General features: G+C 43.4%; 1 protein-coding gene across 1 annotated transcript in view; it reads left to right on the top strand.

Moving 5' to 3' along the window:
* Window positions 1-25,131, top strand: part of CYP7B1 (cytochrome P450 family 7 subfamily B member 1) — a 297,965-nt gene that overhangs the window by 203,039 nt on the left and 69,795 nt on the right. Inside the window, exons 3-4 of the mRNA XM_069731410.1 lie at window positions 257-853; window positions 6,823-7,029. Of these exons, the coding sequence (XP_069587511.1) occupies window positions 257-853; window positions 6,823-7,029 (804 nt within the window). The remainder of the gene's footprint in view (window positions 1-256; window positions 854-6,822; window positions 7,030-25,131) is intronic.

The raw sequence follows: 25,131 nt of genomic DNA, 5'->3' as shown, positions 1-25,131 counted from the left end.
TTTTGATGTTTTTTATTCCCATCTTTGCCATTTTTGAGCATGTAGTACTTTTTGATTTCCCAACACATTATAGCACACATTATAGCTTCAACCAGGCGGTGTCTCTACAGATGATATTAGAAAGTTGGCAATTAATCTTTACAAATCCTTTTGCTGAATGAAATTGTATTTCTTGGCATACAATTATTAAGTGTATTTGTTATTGATTTAGATAATAATGTCAGGAAACTGACGCCAGTGATCTGTTTTCTCTCAGGCAGATATATTACATTTATCATGGATCCAACCCAGTTCCAGTATGTCATTAGACATGGCAAGAAACTTGACTTCCATGAGTTTTCCCATGAAATGGCATCCAGGACGTTCAACTACCCACGCCTGACACAAGCACAGTACCCCCAGCTCACCGATAATATGCACAAAATATATAAAATCATGCAGGGTAAGGCTTTGGACAAACTTACTGACAGCATGATGAAAAATCTCCAACATGTATTCAAATGGAAATTCTCACAAGCAACAGATTGGAAAACAGAAAAAATGTACCAGTTCTGCTGCTCTATCATGTTCGAAGCCAGTTTTATGACACTCTATGGAAAAGATCCTGTTGCAGATGGTCGTAAAGTTATTAGTGAAATGAGAGAAAAATTTACAAAGTTTGATGCCAAGTTCCCCTATCTTGTTATAAACATACCAATAGCGTTGCTAGGAGATACCAAGAATATTCGCGAAGAATTGATACGTTTCTTCATGCCTAAAAAAATGGACAAATGGTATGACCAGGCCGAAGTTATCGAGGCCCGGAAAGACATTTTGGAACAATACGATGTGCTCAAAGACCGTGACAAAGCAGGTAAGGAAATGACTACTTTGTGTACTAGGCAAAATAATTTATAACAGACCTTTGAAATAAAATGAAAAATTACGTTGCGACCTTGAAACATTTTTTATGCCTTTTTTAACCCCTTCCCGACCTTTGACGCCACGTAGGCGTCATGAAAGTCGGTGCCAATCCGACCCATGACGCCTATGCGGCGTCATGGAAAGATCGCGTCCCTGCAGATCGGGTGAAAGGGTTAACTCCCATTTCACCCGATCTGCAGGGACAGGGGGAGTGGTAGTTTAGCCCAGGGGGGGTGGCTTCACCCCCTCGTGGCTACGATCGCTCTGATTGGCTGTTGAAAGTGAAACTGCCAATCAGAGCGATTTGTAATATTTCACCCATTATAACGGGTGAAATATTACAATCCAGCCATGGCCGATGCTGAAATATCATCGGCCATGGCTGGAAATACTAGTGTTCCCCCACCCCACCCCTCCGATCGCCCCCCCACCCCCCCGATCTGGCCGGTACACTGCTCCGGCTCCCCTCCGCCCTGTGCTCCGCTCCCCCCCGTGCTCGTGTCCGCTCCCCCCGTGCTCCAATCACCCCCCCGTGCTCCAATCACCCCCCCTGCACTCCGATCCACCCCCCCCCGTGCTCCGTTCCACCCCCCCGTGCTCCATTCCAGCCCCCCCGTGCTCCGTTCCACGCCCCCCGCGCTCCGTTCCACCCCTCCCGCGCTCCGATTCCCCCCCCCGTGCTCCGATCCCCCCCCCCGTGCTCCGATCCCCCCCCCCGTGGTCCCCCCCCACCCTATCATACTTACCGATCCAGCCGTGGTCCCGTCCGTCTTCTCCCGGGCGCCGCCATCTTCCAAAATGGCGGGCGCATGTGCAGTGCGCCCGCCGAATCTGCCGGCCGGCAGATTCGTTCCAAAGTGCATTTTGATCACTGAGATATAATCTATCTCAGTGATCAAAATAAAAAAAATAATAAATGACCCCCCCCCTTTGTCACCCCCATAGGTAGGGACAATAAAAAAATAAAGAAATTTTTTTTTTTCCACTAATGTTAGAATAGGGTTAGGGTTAGGGGTAGGGTTAGGGTTAGGGGTAGGGTTAGGGGTAGGGTTAGGGGTAGGGGTAGGGGTAGGGGTAGGGGTAGGGTTAGGGGTAGGGTTAGGGTTAGGGCTAGGGTTAGGGGTAGGGTTAGGGGTAGGGTTAGGGTTAGGAATGTGCACACGTATTCTGGTCCTCTGCGGATTTTTCCGCTGCGGATTTGATAAATCCGCAGTGCTAAACCGCTGCGGATTTATGGTGGATTTACCGCGTTTTTTTCTGCGCATTTCACTGCGGTTTTACAATTGCGATTTTCTATTGGAGCAGTTGTAAAACCGCTGCGGAATCCGCACAAAGAAGTGACATGCTGCGGAATGTAAACCGCTGCGTTTCCGTGCAGTTTTTCCGCAGCATGTGTACAGCGATTTTTGTTTCCCATAGGTTTACATTGAACTGTACACTCATGGGAAACTGCTGCGGATCCGCAGCGTTTTCCGCAGCGTGTGCACATACCTTTAGAATTAGGCTATGTGCACACGGTGCGGATTTGGCTGCGGATTCGCAGCAGTGTTCCATCAGGTTTACAGTACCATGTAAACATATGAAAAACCAAATCCGCTGTGCCCGTGATGCGGAAAATACCGCGCGGGAACGCTGCGTTGTATTTTCCGCAGCATGTGAATTCTTTGTGCGGATTCCGCAGCGTTTTACACCTGTTCCTCAATAGGAATCCGCAGGTGAAATCCGCACAAAAAACACTGGAAATCCGCGGAAAATCCGCAGGTAAAACACAGTGCCTTTTACCCGCAGATTTTTCAAAAATGGTGCGGAAATATCTCACACGAATCCGCAACGTGGGCACATAGCCTTAGGGTTAGGGTTGGAATTAGTGTTGTGGTTAGGGGTGTGTTGGGGTTAGGGTTGTGATTAGGGTTATGGCTACAGTTGGGATTAGGGTTAGGGGTGTGTTGGGGTTAGTGTTGGAGGTAGAATTGAGGGGTTACCACTGTTTAGGCACATCAGGGGTCTCCAAACGCAACATGGCGCCACCATTGATTCCAGCCAATCTCGTATTCAAAAAGTCAAATGGTGCTCCCTCACTTCCGAGCCCTGACGTGTGCCCAAACAGTGGTTTACCCCCACATATGGGGTACCAGCATACTCAGGACAAACTGCGCAACAATTACTGGGGTCCAATTTCTCCTGTTACCCTTGTGAATCTAAAAAAATGCTTGCTAAAACATAATTTTTGAGGAAAGAAAAATGATTTTTTATTTTCACGGATCTGTGTTGTAAACGTCTGTGAAGCACTTGGGGGTTCAAAGTGCTCACCACATATCTAGATAAGTTCCTTGGGGGGTCTAGTTTCTAAAATGGGGTCACTTGTGGGGGGTTTCTACTGTTTAGGCACACCAGGGGCTCTGCAAACGCAACGTGACACCCGCAGACCATTCCATCAAAGTCTGCATTTCAAAAGTCACTACTTCCCTTCTGAGCCCCGACGTGTGCCCAAACAGTGGTTTACCCCCACATATGGGGTATCAGCGTACTCAGGAGAAACTGGACAACAACTTTTGGGGTCCAATTTCTCCTGTAACCCTTGGGAAAATAAAAAATTCTGGGCTAAATAATTATTTTTGAGGAAAGAAAACGTATTTATTATTTTCACGGCTCTGCATTATAAACTTCTATGAAGCACTTGGGGGTTCAAAGTGCTCACCACACATCTAGATAAGTTCCTTTCAGGGTCTAGTTTCCAAAATGGGGTCACTTGTGGGGGGTTTCTACTGTTTAGGCACATCAGGGGCTCTGCAAACGCAACGTGACGCCCGCAGAGCATTCCATCAAAGTCTGCATTTCAAAACGTCACTACTTCAATTCCAAGCCCCGGCATGTGCCCAAACAGTAGTTTACCCCCACATATGGGGTATCACCGTACTCAGGAGAAACTGGACAACAAATATTGGGGTCAAATTTCTCCTGTTACCCTTGGGAAAAATAAAAAACTCTGGGCTAAATAATTATTTTTGAGGAAAGAAAACGTATTTATTATTTTCACGGCTCTGCATTATAAACTTCTATGAAGCACTTGGGGGTTCAAAGTGCTCACCACACATCTAGATAAGTTCCTTTGGGGGTCTAGTTTCCAAAATGGGGTCACTTGTGGGGGGTTTCTACTGTTAAGCCACATCAGGGGCTCTGCAAACGCAACGTGACGCCCACAGAGCATTCCATCAAAGTCTGCATTTCAAAACGTCACTACTTCACTTCCGAGCCCCGGCATGTGCCCAAACAGTGATTTACCCCCACATATGGGGTATCAGCGTACTCAGGAGAAACTGGACAACAACTTTTGGGGTCAAATTTCTCCTGTTACCCTTGGGAAAATAAAAAATTGCAGGCTAAAAGATCATTTTTGAGAAAATAATTTTTTTTTTTTTTTTCATGGCTCTGCGTTATAAACTTCTGTGAAGCACTTGGGGGTTCAAAGTCCTCACCACACATCTAGATTAGTTCCTTTGGGGGTCTAGTTTCTAAAATGGTGTCATTTCTGGGGGATCTCCAATGTTTAGGCACACAGGGGCTCTCCAAACGTGACATGGTGTCCGCTAATGATTGGAGCTAATTTTCCATTTAAAAAGCCAAATGGCGTGCCATCCCTTCCGAGCCCTGCCGTGCGCCCAAACAGTGGTTTACCCCCACATATGGGGTATCAGCGTACTCAGGACAAACTGGACAACAATATTTGGGGTCCAATTTCTCCTATTATCCTTGGCAAAATAGGAAATTCCAGGCTAAAAAATCATTTTTGAGGAAAGAAAAATTATTTTTTATTTTCATGGCTCTGCGTTATAAACTTCTGTGAAGCACCTGGGGGTTTAAAGTGCTCAATATGCATCTAGATAAGTTCCTTGGGGGGTCTAGTTTCCAAAATGGGGTCACTTGTGCGGGAGCTCCAATGTTTAGGCACACAGGGGCTCTCCAAACGCGACATGGTGTCCGCTAACAATTGGAGCTAATTTTCCATTCAAAAAGTCAAATGGCGCGCCTTCTCTTCCGAGCCCTGCCGAGTGCCCAAACAGTGGTTTACCCCCACATATGAGGTATCGGCGTACTCGGGAGAAATTGCCCAACAAATTTTATGATCCATTTTATCCTACTGCCCATGTGAAAATGAAAAAATTGAGGCGAAAAGAATTTTTTTGTGAAAAAAAAGTACTTTTTCATTTTTACAGATCAATTTGTGAAGCACCTGAGGGTTTAAAGTGCTCACTAGGCATCTAAATTAGTTCCTTGGGGGGTCTAGTTTCCAAAATGGGGTCACTTGTGGGGGAGCGCCAATGTTTAGGCACACAGGAGCTATCCAAACGCGACATGGTGTCCGCTAACGATGGAAATAATTTTTCATTCAAAAAGTCAAATGGCGCTCCTTCCCTTCCGAGCCTTACCATGTGCCCAAACAGTGGTTTACCTCCACATGTGAGGTATTGGTGTACTCAGGAGAAATTGCCCAACACATTTTAGGATCCATTTTATCCTGTTGCCCATGTGAAAATGAAAAAATTGAGGCTAAAAGAATTTTTTTGTGAAAAAAAAGTACTTTTTCATTTTTACGGATCAATTTGTGAAGCACCTGGGGGTTCAAAGTGCTCACTATGCATCTAGATAAGTTCCTTGGGGCGTCTAGTTTCCAAAATGGGGTCACTTGTGGGGGAGCTCCAATTTTTAGGCACACGGGGGCTCTCCAAACGTGACATGGTGTCCGCTAAAGAGTGGAGCCAATTTTTGATTCAAAAAGTCAAATGGCGCTCCTTCCCTTCCAAGCCCTGCCGTGCGCCAAAACAGTGGTTTACCCCCACATATGAGGTATCAGCGTACTCAGGACAAATTGGACAACAACTTTCGTGGTTCAGTTTCTCCTTTTACCATTGGGAAAATAAAAAAATTGTTGCTAAAAGATAATTTTTGTGACTAAAAAGTTAAATGTTCATTTTTTCCTTCCATGTTGCTTCTGCTGCTGTGAAGCACCTGAAGGGTTAATAAACTTCTTGAATGTGGTTTTGAGTACCTTGAGGGGTGCAGTTTTTAGAATGGTGTCACTTTTGGGTATTTTCAGCCATATAGACCCCTCAAACTGACTTCAAATGTGAGGTGGTCCCTAAAAAAAATGGTTTTGTAAATTTCGTTGTAAAAATGACAAATCGCTGGTCGAATTTTAACCCTTATAACTTCCTAACAAAAAAAAATTTTGTTTCCAAAATTGTGCTGATGTAAAGTAAACATGTGGGAAATGTTATTTATTAACTATTTTGTGTCACATATCTCTCTGGTTTAACAGAATAAAAATTCAAAATGTGAAAATTGCGAAATTTTCAAAATTTTCGCCAAATTTCCGTGTTTATCACAAATAAATGCAGAATTTATTGACCTAAATTTACCACTAACATGAAGCCCAATATGTCACGAAAAAACAATCTCAGAACCGCTAGGATCCGTTGAAGCGTTCCTGAGTTATTACCTCATAAAGGGACACTGGTCAGAATTGCAAAAAACGGCAAGGTCTTTAAGGTCAAAATAGGCTGGGTCTTGAAGGGGTTAATTGGCTCATGATAAAATGTTTTACTCTCAAACAACCGTATATAATAATTGATTTTTTTTTTTTGCTGAGGTGGTAAAGCAAGATACTTAATAGTGATAATGAGAAAGATTATAACGGAGCTGCATATACTCCCCTTACTACATCTCCCCCCCTCCCACAGACATTACATTTTAAACTATTCTCATTAAGCAGAAAATTAGACTTCAGAAGCCTATTGGTCCTCATTAGCATTCACTGATCCTTGGCTGGGTCTGTGTCCTAACATCTTTTAATTAGCACACTGCAAATCTAATCAGTGTAATAAATGCTATTAATCTTCCTTTTCACTTATTTTCTCTCAGCACATCATTTCGCCTTCCTTTGGGCCTCTGTGGGGAACACGATTCCGGCAACATTCTGGGCCTTGTACTACCTCGTGAAGCACCCAGAAGCACTTGCAGCAGTGCGTGACGAAATTGACCATTTGCTGCAGTCAACAGGTCAAAAGAAGGGACCAAACTATGACATCCATATCACCAGAGAACAGTTGGACAGCCTGATTTTGCTAGGTAATTTATTTAGGTTTTTTTTTTATTTTTTTTATTTTTTGTTGTATCATCGATGCACGATGGAGCAGCACACTCCGTTTGTAACACATTTGTGTTTACTGAGAAGGTGGAGGACACAGCTGCCTAATTGACGCGATAATACCCATTTACATCAATTATAAATTAGGTAGTTTATATCTGCAGATACTTTTGTTGCATGTAAACATTACAGATTGAGCAGTTAACAGTAAAAAGCAAAGGGCTAAATCTGAATTTAACAATAATTAAAAAAAAGTGTCTATTAACTTGATTGAATCCAAGCATCTGCTCAGGGTTTAATACAAATGATATAAATATTAATCGGGGGTTTATAGGCTCCTTTTAGTGTTATTTTTCTTATAAACGTCGCTATAGCAACATGACAAAAATAGTCAATGCAGATTCAGGGGTTTTGGGGTAAACTATTACGTTTTTGCACAAACTTTGCCTTAATCTGTAAAATAAATTAGTGCAGGATTATAGATCATGCGAATGTTCAGACTGGACAAGACCCTCTGATCTGAAAATTGGAATTTCACACTACATTTTAACTTATTTACAGTTTGAAAATGACTATTTACTGCAAATCAATTACTCCATATTATTTAGAGGGTTTGCCTAAGGGATAAAAAAATAATTATTATGATGTACAATGAAAAATTAAATCGTGGCCCCATTATTTTCCAGAAAGATCGATGTAAGTACTTTTATGCCCATAAAAGACAAAAGTATTCTGCGAGTGACACTTTTAGTTGCTAACCAGAAATAATATATATTTGCCAGCTTTCAGAGCACAGAGTCTTTTTCAGGCAGGTTAGCCAATACATGTGTCACTCCTAGAATACTTTGTCTTTTTTGGGCATAAAAGTATTTACATCACATCAATTATAAAATAATTAATGAACAAATACTCAGTTAATCGATGTCCTGACATTCCTATTCCAGCACTTTTCAGTCTCCTGCTGGTCTTTACTTCCTGCTGAAGTGATGGTGTGATGCCAGTGATTGGCTGCAGTGTTCACATATCACATATCCCAGTGACTTCATTGCTTCAGTAGAAAATTGAGACTGTTCGGAGTTTATTTAGTGTTGGTAAAATACGTATATGTATGTATACACAATTTTTTTATTATTTTCAGTCAAAGAAAAAAATTATTTACTTCCCACACAACCCACTTAAAGTGTTATTCCCACAAAGGCAACCCTTTTTTTTAATCATAAGCTTGAGCAAAATCACTCAGCCTTTGTCATTCCTTGGGATCAGCTGAGAATGCTACTGGGAAGCTATGTCTCGGTGAATAGGTAGCATTACATGGAAGCCATCCAAATGGAGGCCAGCAATGTAATACATAAAAGTGCCAACTCTACTATATGAACATTTACAGAGTAACTTTACTATCCACTCCGGACCATAAAGGAAGGTTTCTAATTGGGATAAGCCAATCTATGGTGTCAAATGGTAAAATGATTGGCCTTTGATCTCTTAATGTTTTTATAATTCATGAATAGTGTTGAGCATTCAGGTACTGCAAATATCAGGTATCGGCCGATATTCGCTGTATCGGATTTTCGATACTGAGTTCCGATATTTTTAAGATATCGGATACCGGAATCGGAAGCTTCTATAGTGCAATGATACACTATAATGGAGTGTGGGCGGTGCGTCTGTGCGTGACCTGCCGGGGGTCTATGTGGGCCTGCCGGGGGTCTGTGCGGCTGGCCGGGGGTCTGTGCAGCCTGCCGGGGGTCTTTGCAGCGTGCCGGGGGTCTGTGTGGCCTGCCAGGGGTCAGTGCGGCCTGCCGGGGGTCTGTGCAGCCTGCAGGGGGTCTGTACGGGCCTCTCTGGGTCTGTGCGGCCTGCCAGGGGTCTGTACGGGCCTCTCGGGGGTCTGTGCAGGAGTGCAGGCATTGTCCGATGGGACTACAAGGCTGGCTACAATGGCAGTGATTGACACATTAGCCAATCACGGACAGGAGTAGTCCCATCATCCAGCTAATGTGTTGAATGTAAAAAAAAAAACTACATACTACATACATACAACATACATACTACATACATACATACAACATACATACATACATACTACATACATACATACATACATGCAACATACATACAACATACTGCATACATACAACATACATACAACATGCATACATACCTACTACATACATACAACATACATACTACATACATACATACTACATACTACATACAATACATTCATACATTACATACAATATATACATATAGACATACAGTACATACATCATAGAGTACATACTCACCATCACTTGTCACTTTAATTCCTGAAGCCAGTGTCACCTGTAAAAAAGATTAAAATAACACACAACCAATATACTCGCTGATCCACAGAAATCCACGAGTGTCCCACGACGATCTCCCGTGGAGAATGGCAGCATCAGCTGATGGGACCGCTCTCTAGGGGCCCCAGGAACACAACGACGGGAGGAAGGTATCCTTCCGCATTGTATTCCTGTGCAGCTGTAAAAAAAATAGTCCCTAGTCTAACTTTTGGCATTGCTGTGTGAGAAAGTTTCCCACGCAGCAATTGCCATAAAGTGAGACTTTGAACTCTAGTAACCTCTTAGTGATGCACTGCAGGAGCCATTGTCCTGTGTCACTGAAGGTCCTATAGAGCAGAGACATCACCCGATGTCACTGTTCTATAGGGGAGATCGTCATGGGACACTCGTTATTAATTGGACTACGGCAGACAGGTAGTATACGGTTTATTATTTTACGTTTTTTGCAGGCGCTGAAGTATGGTAAGTATGGTTAAATGAAGAATATTAAAGGGAACCTGTCACCCCGTTTTTTGAGATTGAGCTATAAATACTGTTAAATAGGGCCTGCGCTGTGTGTTCCTATAGTGTATGTAGTGTACCCCGATTCCCCATGTATGCTGAGAAATAACTTACCAAAGTCGCCGTTTTCGCCTGTCAATCAGGCTGGTCAGGTCGGGAGGGCGTGGTGACATCGCTGGTTCTTCCTCAGCTTTACGTTGGTGGCGTAGTGGCGTAGTGGTGAAGACACAGCGCGCGATCTGCGCTGTCATCCCTTTCGTCGGTGGGGGCGGCCATCTTCCTGGGGCCGCGCGTGCGCAGATCGAGTGCTCTGCTGCACGGGGCTTCAGGAAAATGGCCGCGGGATGCCGCGCGTGCGCATTAGAGATCGCGGCGGCCATTTTCCCAAAGCCGAGATGCAAACTCGGCTTTGGGAAAATGGCCGCCGCGATCTCTAATGCGCACGCGCGGCATCCCGCGGCCATTTTCCTGAAGCCCCGTGCAGCAGAGCACTCGATCTGCGCACGCGCGGCCCCAGGAAGATGGCCGCCCCCACCGACGAAAGGGATGACAGCGCAGATCGCGCGCTGTGTCTTCACCACTACGCCACTACGCCACCAACGTAAAGCTGAGGAAGAACCAGCGATGTCACCACGCCCTCCCGACCTGACCAGCCTGATTGACAGGCGAAAACGGCGACTTTGGTAAGTTATTTCTCAGCATACATGGGGAATCGGGGTACACTACATACACTATAGGAACACACAGCGCAGGCCCTATTTAACAGTATTTATATCTCAATCTCAAAAAACGGGGTGACAGGTTCCCTTTAAAATACTTTTTTCCTAATGTGTGTGTGTGTTATTAACCCATTACTAATATTGTTAAATAAGTTAAATTACCATGTTTGAATGGAAGCAGGTGACATACAGAAACATTTTCAAACTGAAAGCATTACTACAGCATGTGTGAAGTTAGAGTGATAAATTCTATCAGAAGTGCAGGTAGATGAAGGGATTATGAGGTATATACACTATTAGGTGCATGGAAATAGGGACAAATGGCATAGCATTATTCCCCTTGATTGAAGAAAAGAATAGCTACTTTTCTACATTTTAAATTTAGTTTATCTATAAAAACTGATCCTTTGCCAATTGAAGTACCAGCAAATTTGGTGTTACAACCAATAATGACCACTATTAACCCCTTTCTGCCAGCTGACGGAATAGTACGTCAGCTGGCAGATCCCCCACTTTGAGGTGGGCTCCGGCGGTGAGCCCACCTCAAAGCCGCGACATGTCAGCTGTTTTGTACAGCTGACATGTGTGCGCAATGAGCGCGAGCGGAATTGCGATCTGCTCGAGCCCATTAACTAGTTAAATGCCGCCATCATGCGCTGACAGCGGCATTTAACTAGCGCTCCCGGCCTTGCGGCCGGAAGTGCTCGCACCGCTGACCCCGTCACCGCTGATCCCGGGTCAGCGGTGCATTTCCATAACAACCAGAGGTCTCCTTGAGACCTCTATGGTTGTTGATGGCCGTTTGCTTTGATCGCCACCCTGTGGTCGGCGTTCAAAGTACACCTGCCTTTCTGCTACATAGAGGTGATCTGTACTTCACCTCTATGTAGCAGAGCCGATCGTGTAGTGCATGCTTCTAGCCTCCTATGGAGGCTATTGAAGCATGCCAAAATTAAAAAAAAAGTGTTTAAAAATATAAAAAAAATAAAAAATATATAAAAGTTCAAATCACCCCCCTTTCGCCCCAATCAAAATAAAACAATAAAAAAAATCAAAAATACACATACTTGGTATCGCCGCGTTCAGAATCATCCGATCTATCAATAAAAACAAAGGATTAACCTGATCGCTAAATGGCGTAGCGAAAAAAAAATCAAAACGCCAAAATTATGTTTTTTTGGTCGCCGCAACATTGCATTAAAATGCAATAACGGGCGATCAAAAAAATGTATCTGCACCAAAATGTCAGCTCTGCCCACAAAAAATAAGCCCTCACCTGACCCCAGATCACGAAAATTGGAGACGCTACGGGTATCAGAAATCACACAATTTTTTTTATTTTTTTTTTAGCAAATTTTTGCATTTTTTTTCACCACTTAGATAAAAAAATAACCTAGACATGTTAGGTGTCTATGAACTCGTAATGACCTGGAGAATCATAATGGCAGGTCAGTTTTAGCATTTGGTGAACCTAGCAAAAAAGCCAAACAAAAAACAAGTGTGATATTGCACTTTTTTTGCAATTTCATCACACTTGGAATTTTTTTCCCGTTTTCTGTTACACGGCACGGTAAAACCAATGATGTTGTTCAAAAGTACAACTCGTCCCGCAAAAAATAAGCCCTCACATGGCCATTTTGATGGAAAAATAAAAAAAGTTATGGCTCTGGGAAGGAGGGGAGCGAAAAACGAAAACGAAAAAACGGAAAAAGCTCCGGGGGTGAAGGGGTTAAAATATATATGTATGGTAGTAATGTTTTTTAACTAATGCAATCTAAGCATGTTTATGATATTGCCAATGCTCATTATCATTATCATACACCAGTACACCTGTATACACCAGTGTTACAGATTACAGATTAGCAAATCTGCCAAAATTTGAACTCTGCAGATCTGCTCAAAATTGTCTGAGAAATGTCTCTGTCCCCGAAGTTGCAGCTACCCAACACTCGTCCGCTGACTTTCTACTTCCCTTTTCTCCTGAACTTCTGGTGCCAGCTACACCTCGATATGAGTTCTGATATTGTTGCGTGCATTGACCAATGTGGTCATGAGAGGCGATGTACATCATAAAGTCATTACCTCGTGACATCAGAACACGCATCAAAACTAAAGCATACATAGTTATTACGATTGAAAACAGACAATTTTCAGTCTGCTCTAAAAGACTAAGCTTTCCCTCTTGATCCCAGTTGTTGATCTACTGGGCCAAACTTTCAGAAAGCAATATGACTAGTGTTGAGCATTCCGATACCGCAAGTATCGGGTATCGTCCGATATTTGCGGTATCGGAATTCCGATCCCGAGTTCCGATATTTTTGCGATATCGGGAATCGGGATCGGGATGAACACTTATGTGTAAAATAAAGAATAAAAATAAAAAATATGAATATACTCACCCTCGGACGCGCCCTGGTTGTAACCGCTGCAACCAGCAGTCTCCGTTCCTAAGAATGAGCGAGTGAAGGACCTGCGATGACGTCGCTGCTTGTGATTGTTCGCGTGAGCGGTCACATGAGCGGTCACGCGACCAATCACAAGCTGCGACATCATCGAAGGTCCTTCACCCGCTCATTCTTAGGAACGGAGGCTGCCGGTTACACCGCTAAGGTCCAGGGTCCGCCGGAGGGGTGAGTATATCCATATTTTTTATTTTTATTCTTCATTTTTTACATTAGTATGGATCCCAGGGCCTGAAGGAGAGTTTCCTCTCCTTCAGACCCTGGGAACCATTTCAGGATACATTCTGATATTTGTGTCCCATTGACTTGTATTGGTATCGGGTATCGGTATCGGCGATATCCGATATTTTTCAGATATCGGCCGATACAATCCGATACCGATACTTTCAAATATCGGAAGGTATCGCTCAACACTAAATATGACACATTTACTTAAGCATTTATTTTGTTCACTACTAAAAATTCAGTCCTTTTTGAAACCATCAACAGTTCCCACTGTGAACACAATTCCACAGATGAATTGTTCTTATGGAAATGAAGCATTGTCTACTCTGGAGATTGAACCTTTATTTCTCCAGATGGAGAGCGTGCCCTCTTCTCATTTACAATCAATTTGTTCAACCTCTATGGGATTGTCGAGCAGGGCTGCCACTAGGAATTTTAGAGCCCCATACTGGCAAAATTTTCAGGGCCCCCTTGAGACTCCGCCCAGGCTCCTTCCCAGCCCTGTCTCCACCCCTTGAACTGTCCACAGCCCCACTGCTCTCTCTTGGAAAAACTCCACTTCTCACCAATCACACATTAACAGTTCCCATCACACATATAACCAGCAGCATTTGTTTTGGCCAAAAGATTTTTTAAAGCCGCCACCATGACATGGTAGACTCTTTTGGCCGGGCTCTACTCTAACCTATTAAACATTTGTTAAAATATGCAATACAAATTAGGTATTTTTTAAAATGTTTTAAATGATCAATAATATCACACACAAGGGACAAATCCCATCATACCATGACCAGACACCATATTACCACCACATACTGACCTATAATACCACATACAAAGAACAAAAACAGTGACCGGATAATATCATATGCAAGGGACAAATACCGCAAAACCATGACTAGACCACATATTACCACCACATGGTGACCAATAATACCACATACAAGGAACAAATACCATCGCACCATGGCTGGACAACATATTACCCCCATTTTGTCACTGAATACTACAATACTGATCAGTAATAAAAAACCCCACAATACTAATATCACCATATGTGTTATTATCCGGTGACCTTGGAGCTGCATGAGAACTTTCACTGGAGAAAGTGGCCACTATACTGACCGCAACCCTGAACTTAACACCGCAACTAGAAGTAGCCGTGGAGTGTACCTAACACACCTAGACACCTCGTCACAGCCGGAGGACTAAATACCCCTAAAGATGGAAATCGGAATACTATCTTGCCTCAGAGAAAATCCCCAAAGGATAGAGAGCCCCCCACAAATATTGGCGGTGAGTCGGAGAGGAAAAAACATACACAGGCAGAAAAAACAGGATTTAGCACAGGAGGCCACTCTAGCTAGATAGGACAGAATAGGACAGAGTTCTGTGCGGTCAGTATTAAAACCCTTCAAAAAATCCACAGCAGAATATACAAAAAACTTCCTACATCCAACTAAAGATGTAGGAGCGTATATCTGCAACTCCAGTGAAACCAACCAGACTGAGAAAACACAGACACAGTCTAATCTGGACAAAAGAAAAACAAACGAACAGTACTGAAAATAAGCACACTGCATGTGTGCCACAGGAAAAGAAACAGACACTTATCTTTGCTGAACTGGCAGATAAGCAGGAGAGGCCAGGCAGAGATCCAACACTTCCAAAGAAACATTGACAACTGGCAAGGGCTAAAGGATTCAGCACACCTAAATATCCCAGTCAGAATTGTAATTATCCGATACACCTGGCCAGGACTGCGAGTCAGAGACAACAGCATTCCCACCAACAACCACTGGAGGGAACCCAAGACCAGAATTCACAACACATATGTGCCATTATATACAGGAGTTCTGTACTTAGTATGCAGTGTAAGTGTAAAGGTAATACAGTGATCACTGGTGACATTGTACACAGGAGCTCTGTATATAGTGTATAATGTAAAGGTAATACAGTGATCACTGGTGACATTGTACACAGGACCACCATATATAGTATACAGTGTATAGTGTTAGTGTATAGGTAACATACTGACTTAACAGTGACGCCTCTAGGTGAAGTCTTTCATCTTAATCCAGCACAGATTGACATCATTTCTTCCAGCCAAGGCTCATCTCTGCAGGAAATAACACAGTTATCTAGAGCACAGCTTGCAGAACACATTACTTATTTTTTTCCCAACTTCTACACTACACCAAATGAAGAAAGAAAGATAACATAGTTTCACTCTGCACAGTAACAGGACCTCCCCCTCATTTAAAACAGTATTCTCAAAAAAGAAAATACATCACTGCAGTAATAATATCCCTTATTTAGCCCCTATGGTAATAATATCCCCCATCCTGCCCTTATGAGTATCCATTCTGCCCCATATAATCTCCCCATCCTGCCCCATCTGTCCCATGATCCTGCCCTGTCTGTCCCATGATCCTGCCCCATATGTCCCATGATCTTGTCCCATGAACCTGCCCCATCTGTCTCCATCCTGCCCCATCTGTCTCCATCCTGACCCATATTCCTGCCCCATCTGTGTCCATCCCGCACCATGTCTCCAATCATGCCCCCTATGTCTCCAATCCTATCCCATATCTTTCATCTTGCCACCATGTCTCCAATCCTGCCCCATGTCCCTAATCCTGCCACAATGTATCCCATCCTGCCCCCTGTGTCTCCAATCCTTCCCCGTGTCTCCAATCCTGCAACCATGTCTCCAATCCTGCCCCCATATTTTTCATCCTGCCACCATGTTTCACTCCTGCCCCCATATCTTTCATCCTGCCACCATGTCTCCAATCCTGCCTCCATATCTTTAAGTCTGCCCCGTGTCTCCAATCCTGCCACCTGTGTCTCCAACCATGCCCCCTGTGTCTCTAATCATGCTCCCTGTGTCTCCAATCCTGTTCCATGTCTCTAATCCTGCCACCAAGTATCCCATCCTGCCCCCTGTGTCTCCAATCCTGCCCTGTGTCTCCAATTCTGCCACCATGTCTCCAATCCTGCCCCCATATTTTTCATCCTGCCACCATGTCTCACTCCTGCCCCCATATCTTCCAGTCTGCCCCATGTCTCCAATCCTGCCCCCTGTGTCTCCAACCTTGCCCCCATGTCTACAATCATGCCCCCATATACTGTAGTTCATCCTGCCCCCATGTCTCCAATCCTACACTCTGTGTCTCCATTCTGACCCTGTGTCTCCAATCATGCCCTACATATCTTTCATCCTGCCCCCTGTGTCTCCAATCATGCCCCCATATCTTTCATCCTGCCCCATGTCTCCATTCTGCCTCGTGACTCCAATCCTGCCCCCTGTGTCTCCATTCTGCTCCCTGTGTCTCCAGTCATGCGCCCCATGTCTCCAATCATGCCCCTGTCTCCATTCATTCCCGTCTCTATTCTGCTCCTGGCAGGATTGACACTTGTCTCCATCCGGCCGGCTGGCTGCTTTCAATAAAAAAAAAAACCTTTCCTCTTATCTTGCCACGCTCCTGCGGCGAGCAATGTTCCCTCAAGGCTGAAAGCACGCACTCGCTAGCGAATGACCATGACATCAGACGTCGGCGACGTGCGCGTTGATGTCAGCTGCCAGCCTCCGATTGGCGGGCGGCTTCATCTATTGCCATGCGGGCCCGGTAAGTAACTGAACCCTGCCTCCGAGACACCACACTGCACCCCGCACTGGCAATATCCTGCCACTGGGGCCCGATCAGCAGAAGAGAAGGGGCCTGATGCGGGCCCCCTCTGCTGACTGGGCCCCATACGCCAGTCAGGGCAGTAATGCCCTGATGGCGGCCCTGTTGTCAAGTACTGATCACTTTCGCTGCAGAGGTGAGAGGTGCAGATGATGTTATGGCCCTGCACAGCTACCAAGATGAGTGTACGATCGGCAGGTATCATGCACATGTCGTATTCTAATTACCATGATAACAGCTGATAGTGTACGAGTATCGGCATGATTGTGAGGTTGTAATGTTATTGGCTCCACTCACCTATAATGCAAAATTGAGCTGTGCTGGACAACCATTATAAGGCCACGTTCACACATTCAGTATTTGGTCGGTATTTTACATCAGTGTTTGTAAGCCAAAACCAGGAGTAGGTGATAAATACACAATTGGCGGCGTGTTTCTATTACACTTTCCCTGTGATTGATCCATTCCTGATTTTTCCTTACAAATACTGAGGTAGAATACTGACCAAATACTAAACATCTGAATGTGAACTAAAGAAAATCATAATTGTTATTTTTTAAGCAATTTCATACCAAATAATATGTTGCTTGCATGCTTTACAGAATATTTTACAACAATTATATCTGTATAGAAAATGCTAATTTTCTAAGAAAATACTTTTAAAAATATTTTATGGGTACAATTTACCAATTTAGACTGCTGAGTGGCTGAAACATCTGAACTTCAGCTATTCTTTTGTCTACAGGCTATTTTTGACCCACAACTGCTGCAACTGTTTTCTATTTTTTTCATAGTGTTCACTCTGATGTATAAATTACTTGTTACCTTTATTATGTGGGTCTATATGATTATTGTGGCAAAAATGTATATACCTTTGCAAAGTAAAAAGAATAATACTATATATTATTTGTTCATCATATTGGTGAAATAATATGGTAATCTTATAGTTTTGGTATTTTTTAGACCCCCAGCTGCTATAGCAATGCATATCAATCGTGGGTTTTCTGTGGTAACAAAAGGAGCTTTCTTCCTTTAAGGAACCTCTTAAATATCACATTTGCTATTGCAGCATCCAAAGGAATAAACAGCTGAGATCACTGCGATCTGTATTCTTGTTTTTTGCAGCAGTGTGTCAGCTGTATGGTAATTCGCCATTCCACAAGATGTAAATATATGGCGGAATGTGGTAACTGACCTGAAATTTGGGCACCTTTTTGTATCTCATAGTATACACTGAAGACTTTTGACCTTTTGAAAAAGAAGTGCTGTGATGAAGAAGAAAAGGAGATTGGTGGTCGTGGGGGATTACCTACTGAGACGAACAGAAGCCGCTATCTGCTGACTGAACATTACCTCATGAGAAATGTGCTGTCTTCCAGGTGCCCAAATCAAAGATGTGTCTGTTAGGGTATCAAGACTCTACAGTGCTACAGACAACAACCCGAGACCACTAATACACATAGAAACAAATGACACAGCAAAAAAGGACCTGGAAACTATATGCAGAGACTTTGAAGACCTAGGCCGGAAAGTGAAGGAACTGGGAACACAGGTCGTCATCTCATCCATCCTCCCAGTTGATGGACATGGACCAAGGGATTGAACAGAATTCTACAGGTGAACAAGTGGCTACGTCGATGGTGCCGTAAGTGACTTTTTGGGTTTCTTGACCATGGAGTGAATAACCTGTATGATGGACTACTTGCTAGAGATGGGTTGCATCTTGCAAAAACAGTAAAACCCACATTTGGTAGACTCCTTGCTACACTCATCAGGAAAGCTGTAAACTAGAGCAATACGGGATGGAAAATATATGGCCAGGAAAAAATATGCAGCTAATGAATTCTTTTGAGAACTCTGCTATTAGCAGTGGAAATAAAGAACAAAAATAACAAACTCTGAATGAAAATAGAGGAGCAAGAGAAACCGACTACAATCTAAAATGTGCCTATACACTTGCACAGAGCATGAGAAACAAACAAGGAGAATTGGAGCTGCTGATACAGGAAGAGAGATATAATGTCATAGGCATCACTGAAACTTGGTGGGATGATACACTTGATTGGAATACAAACCTTGAAGGCTACAACTTATTTATTAAAAACAGGATTAACAAGAGGGGAGGAGGTGTTGCATTGTATGTTAGGAAAATGTATATCTCCACAGATATCCAAGCTTCAGAGAATGGTATCTCTGTAGAAACTGGGTAAGAATGCAAAGAGAGAACAGAAAGGACACTATTGTAGGCATTTACAATAGGTTACATGGACAGACTGAAGATATGGATGAACTCTTTTTACATCAGTTGTCTGTTGTCATGCCGCTCCCGCTCCCCGCACCCTGTCATGCTTACCTGTCCTCGGCGTCCCGGTGCAGCTCCTCTGCTGAAGCGTCTTCTCTCCTGCGCTCGCTCCCGGCTTCTGCAGCTTGTCGGGTGTGCGTGCACGCCGCATTCAGCTCTGCGCGTGCGCGCCTCTAATTCCCCTGCTGGCGCTCCTTCCCGTCCTCTCCATCATCCTGGAGGACTGTAACCCGGAAGTGTCTCCCACGCAGGTATGTAAACCGCTTCCTGCCGCTCCTCAGTGCCTGATGTTCTTTTGTGCAAACAAGTGCTTCTGGCCGCCCGTGGTCTCTGTGCATTCCTTGCCCTCTGACCTTGGGTCTCTTCTTTCCTTTACAGTGCCTTGCCTGTCTCCTGTGTTCTTGCCTTGCTCCCGCCAGCCTCTGTGTCTCCGTAATATTCCCGCCAGTCTCTGTGTCACCATAGTGTTTCTATCAGCTCCCTCGTCTCTGTAGTACCTTGCCATTCCCTGTGTCTCTTCCCTGTTCCCCTCAGTCCCTATGTGGCTGCAGTGATCCCGCCAGTCCTTTGTCTCCATCATACCCGCCAGTTCTTAGACTCTGCAGTTCCCAGCTATCCTGAGTTCCTGCCGTCATCATCAGTCCGTTATTTTCCCCTTTTTCCATCTTGATCCTCCAGCTTCCATAGCGATAGTCCCTCACGGGCCTGCCCCTAACTCTCCCTGTATAGGGGCGGTCCATCTGGTCAGCTCGTCCATGAGGGGTTCGTCGTCATGGTCCAGAGGGTCCACTTTCCATTTTTTATCTACGAATCGTCACATCTATGTTCTCAAAAAAGTACAAGATAGCATTCATGGGAGATTTTAACTATCCAGATATTTGTTAGGAATTTCTCTCAGGCACAAGTAATGGGTCCAGAAAGTTCTTGTCTTATTTTGCTGACAATTTTATCTTTCAAAAGGTAGAAGAGAGAACAAGAGGATCTGCAATCTTGGACCTAATTCTTGCCAACAGGGAAGAAATGGTTGAGGAAGTAAAGGTGACTGGGAATTTAGGAGGCAGCGATCATGCATTCCTCGAATTTTGGATTGCAAGAGGAGGAAGACCAGCATGGACTCAGACTTTAAAGTTGGACTTCAGAATGGCAGTCTTTAATGGAATCAGAAAGAGAGTAGGAAAGATCCAATGGCTGGATTTTCTAAATGTCATAAATGTCTGAAAAGGATGGGAGATTTTGCTAAATGAAATTCTCACTGCACAATTGGTAGCAGTCACGAAAAGAAGGAAGAGTTGGAAGCATTTAAAGAGACCAGGATGGATGAACACAGTTCTTAATCACTTGTTAAAAAGGAAAAAATAAATATACACTAAATGGAAACAGGGGGGATATATCTAAAGAAGAATATAATGCTGTTTGCAGGGAAAGCAGGGCAAGCCTTAGGAGAGCTAAAGCCAGTAATGAATTGAGGCTTGTAGGGAAAACCAAAAGCAATATAAAAGCATTTGGGGGGTATGTCAAAAGCAAAAGAAAAGTCAAAGATGCTAAAGGATTTTTACAGGATGAAAAGGGTGAAGTGGTCAAAATGATGTTGAGAAGGCTGATATTTTAAATTCCTATTTTGCATCTGTGTTCTCTAAGAAAGTAAATGTAACATCAACTGATCTTCATGGTGCCATCATAGGAATAAAAAAATCACACTATCCATAAACAGTGAGATGGTGAGGGAATACTTACCTAATTTACAATAATTTAAATCTCCTGGTCCAGACTAATTACATCCTAGGGTACTGAAAGAGTTAGTAGAGGTAATTGCAGAACCATTTGCCAAAATCCTTGAAAAATCCTGGAGAACAGTAGAAGTCCAAGAAGAATGGAGAAGGGTAGCAAATGTTGTCCCTATTTTCAAAAAAGGAAAGAAGTTGGAGCCAGAAAATGACAGGCCAGTGAGCCTTACTTCTACACCAGGAAAGATCTTTGAACAAATTATTAACAGCATATATGTAAGTACTTGGATAAGAATGCAGTAATTAACCAAAATCGGCATGGGTTTGTAGCAAACAAGTCATGCCAGACTAATCTAATTTCCTTCTATGATGGAATCATTGACTGGCTGGATCAAGGAAGTGTGGCAGATATAGTATATCTCAACTTCAGAAAAGCATATTTCTTACTTTTAGGGACTCTATAGCGACAGGGTCTGTTCCGCAGGACTGGCGCATAGCAAATGTGGTGCCAATATTCAAAAAGAGCTCTAAAAGTGAACCTGGAAATTATAGGCCAGTAAGTCTAATCTCTATTGTTGGTAAAATATTTGAAGGGTTTCTGAGGGATGTTATTCTGGATTATCTCAATGAGAATAACTGTTTAACTCCATATCAGCATGGGTTTATGAGAAATCGCTCCTGTCAAACCAATCTAATCAGTTTTTATGAAGAGGTAAGCTATAGGCTGGACCACGGTGAGTCATTGGACGTGGTATATCTCGATTTTTCCAAAGCGTTTGATACCGTGCCGCACAAGAGGTTGGTACACAAAATGAGAATGCTTGGTCTGGGGGAAATTGTGTGTAAATGGGTTAGTAACTGGCTTAGTGATAGAAAGCAGAGGGTGGTTATAAATGGTATAGTCTCTAACTGGGTCGCTGTGACCAGTGGGGTACCGCAGGGGTCAGTATTGGGACCTGTTCTCTTCAACATATTCATTAATGATCTGGTAGAAGGTTTACACAGTAAAATATCGATATTTGCAGATGATACAAAACTATGTAAAGCAGTTAATACAAGAGAAGATAGTATTCTGCTACAGATGGATCTGGATAAGTTGGAAACTTGGGCTGAAAGGTGGCAGATGAGGTTTAACAATGATAAATGTAAGGTTATACACATGGGAAGAAGGAATCAATGTCACCATTACACACTGAATGGGAAACCACTGGGTAAATCTGACAGGGAGAAGGACTTGGGGATCCTAGTTAATGATAAACTTACCTGGAGCAGCCAGTGCCAGGCAGCAGCTGCCAAGGCAAACAGGATCATGGGGTGCATTAAAAGAGGTCTGGATACACATGATGAGAGCATTATACTGCCTCTGTACAAATCCCTAGTTAGACCGCACATGGAGTACTGTGTCCAGTTTTGGGCACCGGTGCTCAGGAAGGATATAATGGAACTAGAGAGAGTACAAAGGAGGGCAACAAAATTAATAAAGGGGATGGGAGAACTACAATACCCAGATAGATTAGCGAAATTAGGATTATTTAGTCTAGAAAAAAGACGACTGAGGGGCGATCTAATAACCATGTATAAGTATATAAGGGGACAATACAAATATCTCGCTGAGGATCTGTTTATACCAAGGAAGGTGACGGGCACAAGGGGGCATTCTTTGCGTCTGGAGGAGAGAAGGTTTTTCCACCAACATAGAAGAGGATTCTTTACTGTTAGGGCAGTGAGAATCTGGAATTGCTTGCCTGAGGAGGTGGTGATGGCGAACTCAGTCGAGGGGTTCAAGAGAGGCCTGGATGTCTTCCTGGAGCAGAACAATATTGTATCATACAATTAGGTTCTGTAGAAGGACGTAGATCTGGGGATTTATTATGATGGAATATAGGCTGAACTGGATGGACAAATGTCTTTTTTTCGGCCTTACTAACTATGTTACTATGTTACATTTGATAAAGTATCTCATACTATCCTTGTTGAAAAAAATGACCAAGTATGAGATTGACAAGGCTACGGCTAGGTGGATTCATAACTGACTCAGTAATCGTACTCAAAGACTGGTAATGGTTAATAAATGGTTGCACATTCAATTGGAAGAGTGTTTCAAGTGGAGCACCACAAGGCTGTGACCTGGCCCCAGTGTTGTTCAACATTTTTTTTACAAATTATCTAGATAAGGGAACTGAAGGTTAACTAATACATTTGCAGACAATACAAAGCTACGAGGGATGGCTAAAACTAGAGAAGACAGAGAAATGATTCAGAAGGATATAGATAAGCTTGAACAATGGGCAGCAACTAATAGAATGGTATTTAGCATGGAAAAATGCAAAGACTCTACATCTGGGTAAGAAATAAGAAAATTACATATAAGAGCGGGAAGAATAGAACTAAGCAACAGCACATGTAAAAAGTACTTGGGTATACTAATAGATCACAGACTGTACATGAGTCAACAGTGTGATGCAGCAGCAAAAAAGGCAAACACAGTTCTAGGATCTATTAAAAAAAGTATAGCGTCTAGTTTACGTGAGGTAATTACCCCCCTCTACTCCTCCTTGGTCAGGCCTCATCTGGAATAGGGAGTCCAGTTCTGGGCGCCACATTTTAAAAAAGACATTGAAAAACTGGTGCAAATTCTGAGAAGAGCTACCAGTATGGTGAGCAGACTGGAAAGTATGTCCTACGATAAATGGTTAAAGGATCTGGGAATGTTTAACTTGCAAAAAAGATGGCTAAGAGGAGATGTAATAGCTGTAGACAAATATCTGAAATGATGTCACAGTGTGAAGGGATCATCTTTATTCTCATTTGCACATGGAAACATGAGAAGCAATGTAAGGAAACTGAAAGGGAGAATATACAGATTAGATAAAATGTTTTGACAGTGAGGGTGATCAATGAGTGGAACAGGCTGCCATGCGAGGTGGTGAGTTTTCCTTCAATGGGAGTCTTCAAACAGAGGCTGGACAGACATCTGTCTGAGATGGTTTAGTTAATCCTACACTTCATTGATCAAGGGGTTGGACACGATGACTGTTGAGATCCCTTCCAACTGTAACATTCTATGATTCTAGCAATGATAGGTCATCAATATCAGATCTGTAAATTCGATACCCAGTACCCCCACCAATCTGCTGAAGCTCTGTTCAATGTGTACATCCGGCAGCCAGAGCTAATAACAGGTGAATGGTAGAGGTTCCAGGTGTCACCCTGCCCACCTGGATTTCAGTGCTCACGGGTGTGATAAGAAGATTCGGTGAGGACTGGATGGGTGACGGTGTGGAGCAGAGGGGTTAGAGAGGTGAGCAGTGAGACGAGTATAGGATTTTTTTACATTTTAAATGTATTATGTTATTGGGTCTGGAAAGATCCAGGAGAATAATACGTGATATTACATTTTCAGAGAATAACTTCTCATCAAATCAAATTTTCCCACGAAAATCATTGCGAACAAGCGAATTTGAATTTTGCACCTGATCTGCCCATATCTATCCCAAACCTCGCCACAGTCTTCATCCCAACTCTAACCCGTCTCTTCAACCTATCACTAACAAGTGGTGTTTTCCCCTCAAGCTTTAAACATGCCTCAATCACACCTATCCTCAAAAAGCCCTCTCTTGACCCATCCTCTGTATCTAGCTATCGCCCTATATCACTTCTCAAAACTACTGGAACAACAAGTTCATCTTGAACTGTCCTCCCATCTATCTTCCTGCTTCCAATTTGACCACTTACAATCAGGCTTCCGGTCACACCACTCCACTGAAACTGCCCTAGCTAAGGTCACCAATGACCTGTTAACCGCCAAGAGCAAGCGACACTACTCTATCCTCCTCCTTCTGGACCTGTCCTCTGCCTTTGACACAGTGGACCATTCCCTATTACTTCAGACCCTCTCATCCCTTGGCATCACAGACTTGGCCCTATCCTGGATCTTGCCATACATAACTGACCGAACATTCAGCGTCTCCCATTCACACACCACCTCCTCACCTCACCCCCTATCTGTTGGAGTCCCGCAAGGTTCAGTTCTAGGGCCCCTGCTCTTCTCCATTTACACTTTTGGCCTGGGACAGCTCATAGAATCTCACAGTTTTCAGTATCATCCCTATGCTGATGACACACAGATCT

The sequence above is a fragment of the Ranitomeya imitator genome, chromosome 6, assembly GCF_032444005.1.
Source record: "Ranitomeya imitator isolate aRanImi1 chromosome 6, aRanImi1.pri, whole genome shotgun sequence".
Lineage (NCBI taxonomy): Eukaryota > Metazoa > Chordata > Amphibia > Anura > Dendrobatidae > Ranitomeya > Ranitomeya imitator.
This window is presented reverse-complemented; position numbering and strand designations above follow the sequence as displayed.